This window comes from Echinops telfairi, unplaced genomic scaffold (genome assembly GCF_000313985.2).
Source record: "Echinops telfairi isolate 266 unplaced genomic scaffold, ASM31398v2 ScPeMD7_2;HRSCAF=8, whole genome shotgun sequence".
NCBI classification, from domain to species: Eukaryota; Metazoa; Chordata; class Mammalia; order Afrosoricida; family Tenrecidae; genus Echinops; species Echinops telfairi.
The window spans coordinates 6,797,402-6,807,831 of NW_022103898.1; the positions used below are offsets into that span (position 1 = coordinate 6,797,402).

The window sequence follows — 10,430 nt, forward strand, 5'->3', positions numbered from 1 at the left end:
TCCCCTCCTGGTATGGCTACTCTCATTATTGGTCCTGAAGGGATCATCTTCCCTGGATTCCCTGTGTTCCCAGATCCTATCTGTACCAGTGTCCATCCTCTGGTCTAGCCGATTTGTAAGGTAGAATTGGGGTCATGATAGTGGGGTGGAGGAAGCATTCAAGAGCTAGAGGATCGTTGTGTGTTTCATCAGTGCTACACTGCACCCTGACCACCACACCATTGCTGACGACACAGCCGCTTTCAGTCCTGCTTAGGGAAACTGGTCCATAGGTTTAACCCGGCCCCTGGCACTCGCCCAGGGATGGAGGTGAGGCCTGCTATTCCCTCGAGGATGGGATGGCGCAGCAGCGGGCAGGTTTCCTTCTGCTGTGCATAGGCTCCGACCCTATGGCACCTGGCAACCACAACAAAGCCTGTGTGCCTCAGAGGCCCACGGGGCAGTTCTGCCCTGTCCTACAGGGTCCCTGTGAATCAGCGTCGACTTGGGGGGGTGGGGGTGGGATTCTTTGGGGATGGCTCATCCACTCAGCCCAGTCTGATGCCAGGTCTTTATTCCTGTAAAGATGACGCCGCAGGCACGCCTTGCTTATCCATTCCGTTCCGGAAAGTTCTGCAAGGGGAGGTTCTGGGTCAAAGGCCAGGGGCTCTCCGTGTCTCTAGGTGTCTCATCACAGCTCTGGCAGCTCAGGTGAGCCCAGCCCCAAAGACGCCGGGGAGTCTTGTTTTAATGCCCGTTTATTGGCACCTGGAGGAAGGTGATGATTCCCAACCTCTGACCCCGCGCTACCGACCAGAGCCGGGCGCACCGACCCCACCGCCCCTTCCCCCTCGAGGTCCCCGCATTCTCCTATATCCAGGATCCCTTTGGACAGACATCTGGGCCTGCTGCATGCCAGTCCGGCCCTCAGCACTCGGGATTCAGCACAGAGCTCCAAGATCGCAGCCTCGCATCAGTCCGTGGAGCCCATCTGAGGACAGCGTGAGGAAGACGAGGAGGAGGTGAAGGTGTCGCTCTGTCCGTCTTCCCACGAACGTTTTGAGGCCCCTCCGTGTGGGGGGTCAGAGAGCCGCGTGTTCAGTAGCCATTAGGCGGGAAGAGCAGAGGGAACAGCGTGGAGCAGAGGCAGCACTGTGGTGAAGCCCCGCAGCCCGCAGGAGGCTCACCCTGCCACGCAGCTGCCACACAGGGACCCTGTGGCTGGAGCCTATGGGCGGGGGGAGGGGGCTGGAGGTGAGGTCAGAGGGAGGAGGTGTGAGGCCCATTGTGACATCATCGCGGGGCTTGGCCTTGGCCTGCTCTGCCCTTTACCAAGGCTGGGCCACGGAGGCCGAGTCTTGATGGACGCCAAGGGGGGTGCTGCTGTGGTCACGGAGGGATTCCCAGAGGAGGTGATGGGAACCTGGCCCGAGGGAGGGGAGGCAGGCAGGCGTGAGGCAGTTCCCCTCTGCGTTTGTATCAAAAGCTACCCCAGTGGCGGCTGTGATACGTGGGTCTGTGGGTGACAGAAAGAGGTGTCGGATGACTCCCGGCCTGGGAGTTTTAACTTCATTTATGTGTTTGTATTGGTCTGTTTCCCCTTTGTGTGTGTGGAATCTAACACTCAGCAAACAGTCTATCGTTACCCAGCCACCTTATCTGATCAAATCTGTTACAGTATCCTGTTAACACACACACACTTACATGTGGCTCTTTGTTCTTATCTTCCCACCCCCCTCCCTCCATCGTTCCCTGCCCCCTCCCCTATCCAGCCCCTCCCTCTGCCCCGGCCTCCTTGTCCCCCTCAAAGCCGGCTGAAAAAGCCATTCTGCTTTCTTTTCTTTCTAATAATGGCATAGTAAAATACGTACCTTTATGAGATCAGCGGACTGTGCATAATGTTCTCGGATTTTGTCCATATCTTAAGGCTCGGTCAATTTGAAGGGTGCATAATATTCCATTGCATGACTGCACCAAAGTTTGTTCATTTCTCTGTAGTTGGAGTTTTGGCTGTTTATCCTGTTGATATTGTAGATGCTGCCGCAATAAATGTAGGTGTGCATCTAGGTGTCCGTGCTTTGTTCTCTATTTCTTTAGGGTACGTGCCAAGTAGAAGGATTGCAGGATCGTAAGGTATTTTCACTTGCTTAAGGACGCGCCACACTGATTTCCGTAGTGGTCATATGACTCTACAGTCCCACCTGCAATGGATGAGCGTTCCCGTCTCTCCACATCCTCTCCGATGCTTTCTGGTTTGTTTTGTTCTTTAATTTTGCTAAGAGGTGTCAAAAGGGGGTCCAGGGGATCCCATAGATATCCCCACTTGCCATGCATGCCTCACCTGGAAAAGGGTGGGGTGCCCCAAGTCTACAGAAAGGGGAGAGGAGAAGAGAGGGGAGCAGACAGGACAAGTGGGCCGAACCCAAGGCTCTGTCCCAGGAAGCAGAATTCAGAGACTGGTGTGTGCAGCCAGGGAGATGTGGGCACAATGCAGGAAGACGAGCCACGCGGTGGAGGAGAGGCCAGCTCCACACTCCACACCGAGCGGCCACGGACTCGCCCCTCGTGCACGGAGAGGTGTGCGGGGACCTTGGCAAGCTGCTATGTTGCAGCACCAGGTTCTGACACCTTGGGATGAATCCCAGGGAGATAAGGAGCCACCTGCCCCCAGAGAGCAGAGAAGAAGTGCGGGAGAGTCCATGCCTGTGGGACACCACCGGAAGAGAGACGCTGACGTCTCGGCAGAAACGGCACGATTTTCCAAGGGGAACATGGGTGGGCTGTCTTGGTCTAGCGGACCCCCGCCAGTCCAGAGAATTCCCTGAATGACCTCCCTGGCCTTGCTCTGATACCGATCGTGTTCCACAGGCAGGCCTTGGGACGCAGTGGCTCAGCCATCGTGGGGATGCCAGACTCCCTCACGAGCAGACTCACCTGGAAGGGTCTACACCCAGCTGCGCCCTTCTGACACCAGCACATTGGCGGCCAGTTTTACTATCTGACGGGTCCAAGGCGCCCTGGCCAGCCTTCCCCACAAAGGGCACGGCCATTCTCACACATTTCTTTTTTTATGATACGACTTTAGCCTCCGTCTCTCTGAGGAGCCAGCCTTCCAGAACCCAACTCTTGGTTAGAGTCTTGCTGCTGCTGGGTGCCTGCGCCCCACACACGGAAACACTGGCCGGTCCCGTGCCAGGCTCACGACGCTTGCGATGCTGGAGCCGGTAGTGGCAGCCGCCAGGTCAGCCCCGCTCACGGAGGGCCTGCCTCCTCTTCACGGCCGCCGCCACTCTCTCCCTCGACTCAGCATTCCTGATATTCCTGCTGACGCCTATGTTCCGATGTGGTTAGCAGGTGTCGCCCAGCCATGAAAAACACTGCCCGGCGCTGTGCCAGCCTTGCAGCCACTGTCTGTCGATCCGTCTCACGAGGGCTTTCCTCTTGCCCACTGCCCCTCGACTGTACCAAGCAGATGTCCTCCTCCGGGCCTGGGCTCTCCTCCCAACTGCCGGACGTTTTCTTCCCGTGAGATTTCTGTGTCTCATTTTGCTGTGGCTGTCTCCGTGGCCATGGCGAAAACGCCAGTCGGTGGCTTTAAAGAAGAGACATTGGTTTGCTCACCGCTCGGGAGGCTAACCGTCCCGGCTGAGACGGTTCCTCCCCTAAGTCTCTCTCTCAGCTTCTGACACAGCTTGGCGTTCCTGGACTTGAGCAAGCTCCCTTCCCCGCGGTCTGTCTCCGCCTGTCGATGGGGCTGCTCTGTCCGGCTTGTTTTCAGAACTCATGATCAGGTGTAGGGTCCACCCCAGCAGCGATAGCCTCATCAACACAACTAGCAGCACGGCTCACAGGGACAAGGACGTGGACACGTGTGCTGGGGGATTGGAGGGCCCAGTGGCATCCACCACAAAAAGAATATACAATGAGTTGAGATATTATACACCATCTCTTTCCCTGTTTTAAAATCTTCTGGTAAATTTTTGTTTAATCTCTTGCTTGAAGGTTAAATACAGCTTGCATTTAAGCATCACGGCTCAGCATCTTTCGAAGGGTAGATGGTAAAGCTTCCTAGAGGGTACTCAGTTTCTTGCGTCGTTACCTATCTACTCAGGTTCCCTGATACCAGAGTTAAATTTAGCCGTCTATATTTTTCTAGAAAACTACCCGGTTTCCTCTAGGGTTTAAATTATATTAACCTCAGGTTACATGTAATGCTTTGTTAGAATTCTTCCACGGCTGTTGTCATGAACAAAATGAATGGCAATTTTCTCTGTGTTTTAACACTTTCGGGGAGCTCTCTCATCGGGGAGCACTCTCATCGGGGAGCACTCTCATCGGGGAGCATTCTCATCGGGGAGCTCTCTCATCGGGGAGCTCTCTCATCGCCGTCTCAGGCGAGTCCTTGTCCCACGGAAGGGACAAGGAAACAGACAGGAGGGGCAGTGGGAGGCGGAGTGCAGACCTGGGCTCCACACGCCAAGTTCCTCCAGCCAACGCACCTGGGCCCCCAGGAGTAACGCTGGGCTCAGGCAGGCTCATCACTGCCCTCGGAGCGCTGCGCTGGCACCTCCAACCCTGGGGTGTAAGGGAGGCACCTGTGGTTAGTGATGGGAAGGGCAGTCATTCACCCTGCAAGTGGCTCCAAGTGGCCTCAGAAAGCTGCTGTTGAGCTGGGGTGGGGGTGGGGGTGGGGGGGGGGGGGGGGGGGGGTAGGGAGCTGGAGTTTAGGCTGGAGGCCAAGTTGTGTACTTGGGGTTTTGAGGAAGAGCAGTAACCTGGGTTTGATCTGATTTCGTAAAGTGGCATGAGACCGGCCTTTCCATGGTGAAAGGGTGGTTCTGTGTCAAGCTTGCACGCATGCACATGCATGCACAAAATGCATGGAAAACTAGCATGGTAGGTGATGGAGTTTCCCCATGACTGTTTTGAAGTCCTTTTGTATACATACATGCATCAAAGCATATGCGTAATGTGTATGTCTGTATATATTATTTGTGTGTGTGTATACTCAGGGAGAAAGAAAGGTGAGGCTGTCTACTCCCATAGAGAGTTGCAGTCTCAGAAGCCCTATGGAGCAACTTCATTCCATCCGTACAGCAGCACTGTGAGCTGGACCAGACGCCAGCGCAGTGGGCTCTGACTTACAGCCACCCTGTAGGACTCAGTAGAACTGGCCCTGTGAGTTTGTGAAACCTCCCTGTGTGGGAGTAGAAAGCCTCATCTGTATGCAGAGAGAGAGGTTTGGTCTATGCCATTGTGTCAATCCTCTGAGCAAGGAGAACTGACCCACTGGCTTTTCTAGGCTGAATCTGGGAGTAGATTTCCAGGCCTTTTCTCCCGAGGAGCTCCCAAATCACCAGCCTTTTGGTTAACAGCCGAGCCCTCGGTCATTTGCCTGCCTTCCCCAGTGCTGCTCTCAGAACCACCACCGGGGAGTGGCTGTAACAACCAGAGATGCCTTCTCTCACAGTTTACGACGGCGGACAGTTGCGTCCAGAGCACCAGCTCTGGGGTAAGACTGTCTGTCAGCTCTGGGGGGGAGCTCTGTGTCCCCCTTCCAACGTCTGCGGAGGCTCCAGTCCTGGGAGTTGTGTTTTTGTTTTGAGATGTCAAGCTCAGTGACTATGCTTGGATTTTTTTTTTTTTTAAGAACCGTTTTGTTGTGAATCAAGAGTAAGAGTTTACAGAGCTCATCGCTGTTTGACCTTCAGCGATGCATGCACTCCGGGTCAGCCCACCACTGCAGCCTCTTCAAGGTGCCTGGATTCATCCCACTTCCTCCTTGTGCCTCCTCCTTCCATTCTTTCTTTCCTAACCCTCCAACCTCTGTCTGGAGATAAATAAGGCCCATTGGAACTTGCGTGGTTGATTATCCCAACCCTGAGCTTGCTTCAGTCCCAGACCGGAAAGGCAAGGGCCTTAGCCCTGGAGATCCCACCAGTCTCTGTCCGACCAGAAAGCCTGGTCCCTTTTATGATTTGAGTTCTATTTCGCATTAGTCTCCAGCCTCTACTCGGGACCTTCAAATGTGACCCTTTCCCAGTCAGCTGGTGGTGGTGGCTGGGCACCATCGAGTGCTTCTGGTCTCAGAGTCATGGACGCTGGTGTTTGCATGGTCCCGTAGTCCACGGGACTACTCGTGTCTTCACCAGTCTTTGCTCTGGATGGGGAGAGGTCAGTCGTGACCCCTTAGATCATGGCGCTCGAGCTCTTAGGACCCTCCTCGCTGCTCCCCGCCATAGGGTGTGGAGCATTGTCTTTGTGAACTAGGTCATGCCAATGGACCTCAGTGACCCCTGAAATTTGGTCCTGATCCCCCAGGCCTAGACTCCTTTCCTCAAGGTGTTTGGGCATGTCTAAGAAGTTTGCCTAACTTTGTCCCCTGAAGGCTCCCCCTACCCCCCTTGCATGAATATATTGCAACAAAAGTATATACAGACACAAATATCCTCAGGCAGGCTTATGGACACTCATGGATATACTCCCACTCTCCCTCTCCCACACTGGTTCCATCTGTATGCCTATCCAAGCCTCCATGTGTAGCTTCCCCACTGCTGCAGGAATATGTCTACAGTCAGATTTGCCTCTTGCCTCCGACTCTCGCAAGTCCCCGTGGTTTCCTTTACCTTCCTTGGAGACTGCCGTGTGCCTTGGCATCCATCTCGCCCTAGGTCTAGGATCTTCTCTTGTGCAGGGGCCCCAGGCCCAAAGGTTACACTTGGCTTCTGACTCAGCCAATCATGAACTCCCTGTGGAACTCAATAGAGGACCCCTGGTGGGGCAGTGGCTAACAGCTCTGGGCTGCTGCTACCTTAAAGGTCAGCGGTTCAAACCCACCAGTCACTCCACGGGAGAAAGTTTTGGCATGTGGCAGTCTACTTCTGTAGCGATGACAGCCTTGAAAAACCAGCGGGGGCAGTTCTACTGTGTCCAGCGGGGGCCACCATCAGTCGGAATCCACTGGATGACAACGAGTTTGGTTTGGGGTGGGTCTTGAGGGAGCCCTGGTGACCGCAGGGGTCAAGTGCTCCATTGCTAAGCCCACTAGCCTCTCCCTGGGAGACAGATGTGGCTGTCTGCGTCTGTCAGTGTCTCGGTTGTTTGGTACCACCAAGCCAGTTCCAGGTCCAGCCATGAGCCCGGTCCTCAGCCAGCCGCACAGCTGTCCTTAGGTTTGAGCCCATTGGGACAGCCACAGGGCCAACCCATCGTGTCCCTTTCACCACCCCCTGACCTCCGCAAGCATGCCGTCCTCCTCCAGGGACTGGTCTCTCCTGAGACCGTGTCCAAAGGGTGTGAGACAAAGTCTCGCCGTCCTCGCCTCTAAGGAGCGCTCTGGCTGTGCTTCCTCCAAGACAGGTGGGTTTGTCCCTTTGGCAGTCCGTGATACTTCCAATAGTCTTCTCCAGCGCCAGCATGCAAATGCGTGCACTCTCCTTTGAATACCAAACTCTACAGCGTGGTCAACCCTATGGGGCAGTTGTGCACATAGTGACCTTAAGGGGTCACTGTGCATCAGAATCCACTTGATGGCAGTGAGTTTGTTTGGATTTGTGGGTGTCCGGGACTGTCATATTGAGTGGTGCCCTTAGCTGACGGTGGGACTGCAAGATAGTGTAACAACTGCTGTCGGCCTGTGCCATTGAGGCAAAGTTCCATTCTTCCCAAGACAGTAGACCTGCCCCATAGGGCTTCATATGCTGTGTATAAGACAGCAAGAGCCGTCTCTCCCAGTGCCCCGCCTGCCAGGCAATCTGAGTCTGCAGGTGGACAATAAAGACCGTGGCCTGTAAGTACTATACAGTACCGTATAGGCCACGGTCTTTATTGTATGCGCCAACCTGTTAGTTAGCTCCAAGGTGACCTTGGCGACAGTTGGGGCTCATGGTTTAAAGAGCATTCCAGGGCAATCGTCTTGAGGAGTCCTCCAATCGAAACCAGGCCGATAACTCTTGAGTTTCTAAAATAATATGAACTTCCATTCCACATCTTTCTGTTCCCCATCCCATCAGGGCCATCCGCCTATCAGATCCATGCTCAGCAGTGGTAGCCGCACACCATCTAGTTCTTCGGGTCTCCGGGTAGATGAGGCTCTTATAGTCCCGCAGGCTAGTTTCTTCTGAGTCCATGACTCCCTCTCTCCTCTTTTGCTCTAGGATTATAGCGTTTACATTAATTGCAACAACCCTCCTTTCTGTTTTCCCCAGACCTCTGTGGAGTGGGCTGAGAAGATGCCCAAAGCGCCCCTGCCACCCAAGTCCCTGCCTCCTAAGGACACGGGCAAGAGGGACATCCTGGCCCGTCTCCACAAAGCCGTGACCACCCACTACAATGCCATCGTCCAGGAATTCGAGAACTTCGACACGATGAAAGCCAGCGTGGTCTCCAGGGACGAGTTCCGGGCCATTTGCAATCGGCACGTGCAGATCCTGACGGACGAACAAGTAAGACGTGGGCTGGCTCCCTGAGCTGGGGGGCGCCGCAGCGAGGGTTTAAGACTGTCCGCTCCTTTCAAACTGTGGGAAGGGTTTGGGTTTGAGTTTGGGTGTTGAAGCTTACCAGAGACTCGCCACACCTTCCGTTTCCTTTGTTAATGTCGGGGGCCGTCGAATTGATCCTGACTCCTAGCCAGTCCAGGGGGTGCTTCCTAGGCTTTGTGACCTTCATGAGAGCTGGTCACCACCTGTGTCCCCATAGAACTGCTGGCTGGGCCCGAACCACCGACCTTTCAATTAGTGGCGTGAGTGGAGACAGACAGCTGTGTGCCAACAAGAAGTGCCCTGAGAGCTCCTTCAGACGCGGGGGGAGCTCAATGGGCGGCAGCAGGACTGCCAGGTAGAGGTGTGGTCGGGACAGAGCATCTACTGGATAAACCCAGGGGAGGAGCCTGGCCACAGGCGGGCCGTGCCTGGAAGAGCCGCTGTCTCCCCTCTTCCTGGGGGAGGGCACAGAAGCTCCAAGTGTGTCCGTGGTTCTCATCTTCCGGCCTCGACCCTTTCATACAGTTCCCCATGTGGTGGTGACCCCCAACGATGAAATTATTTTCGTTGCTACTTCATCGCTGTCATTTTGCTACTGTTAGGAATCGTCATGTAAATATCTGATATGCAGGATGTATTTCATCGTTACAAATTGAACATAATTAAACATCATTAAAGCATAGTAATGAATCACAAAACAATATGTAATTGTATAGTGTGAAGTATTTGTGTGTTTTCTGATGGCCATAGGCGACCCTTGTGAAAGGATCATTTGACACCCCCAGAGGGGTCGAGACCCCAGGTTGAGAACCACTGGTTTAAGTAGCCTGTCCAGGTCACGTGACTGCACACGGCCGACACTCAGACTCACTGCCATGGGGTCAACGCTGGCTCATAGCTGACTGGTGGGCTTCCGAGGAGATTGTAACTGTTTTTTGTTTGTTTGTTTGTTTGTTTTTTGAGATTGTAACTGTTTATGGGAGTAGAAAGCCCAGCTGACTGAGCACACCTTTCCCGTGATGTAACCGTTGTGAGTTGCATCCTTTCCATTGGGCACTGAGAGCAGCACCTTCATTTTTTAGAGAAAATTAAACTCTCTCTGTCCTCTTCGCTGGGCCACCCTGGGGCAGGTGTGATCCAAAGAGCAGGCAATCTTGGGCATTTACAGGCTCCGGGGCAGCTGCTGCAAGCTTGCTGGAGACTTGCCTACCCCCCCACCAGTGCCCCCTTCTGCCCACAGGCCGGACCTGCAGCCAGGTCTGTCCAGCTTGGGCTCCCGCAGAACGAGCCGCTGGAGGGGCTAGGCCCAGCTCTGCCTCAGCTCACGGCCTCTGGCAGCTGCTCTTCCTAGCCCTCCGAGGCCCGGCCCTCCCAGCAGGTGGAGTCCCTACTGCCTGCCCTGCCACCTCAGCTGGAGGAGGAATGGGCCTCGCGGCTACCAGGAGACAAACAGTGTCAGCACAGGGACAATTGTGCCCGTGCGCGCTGTCCACGGTCCCCTCCCATCAGCCCTGGGGTGGGTCAGTGGTCTTCCATACACACGGACAGTGTCCCAGTGTGTGTTGTCCACAGTGCCCGCCCCCACCGTGTCAGCCCTCTGTGGATTGAGGTCCTCAAGGGGCCCGGTTAGAGAAGCAGCTTCCTCTGACACCTCCCCCGTCCCCCACACTAGAACGACTGCTCCACACCCGTCCAGTTCTCAGGGCCAGCATCCCCCCTCCCCAGGAGCTCCTGAATACTCACAGCCCCTCCTTCCCCCAAGCCCCCACCCCTTCCTGGTCCTGCCAGGCCCAGCCCAGGAAGCGGCCAATAGAGCCCTGAGTTAGTTAATTGTGCCAACCTGGCCGATAAACACATGTGGGGCTAATGGAAAGGTGGAGGGATAAATGGGTGGTGAGCTCGCCTTTCTGGTTCTCGGGTCTCTTGTTTTGTAATGGTTGCACCGGGTGTAGCTGCCTTAGCAGTTCCCTG

General features: G+C 55.0%; 1 protein-coding gene across 1 annotated transcript in view; it reads left to right on the plus strand.

The window, feature by feature from the left end:
* Nucleotides 1-10,430, plus strand: part of EFCAB6 (EF-hand calcium binding domain 6) — a 253,365-nt gene that overhangs the window by 222,165 nt on the left and 20,770 nt on the right. Inside the window, exon 27 of the mRNA XM_045290796.1 lies at nucleotides 8,187-8,423. Within this exon, the coding sequence (XP_045146731.1) occupies nucleotides 8,187-8,423 (237 nt within the window). The remainder of the gene's footprint in view (nucleotides 1-8,186; nucleotides 8,424-10,430) is intronic.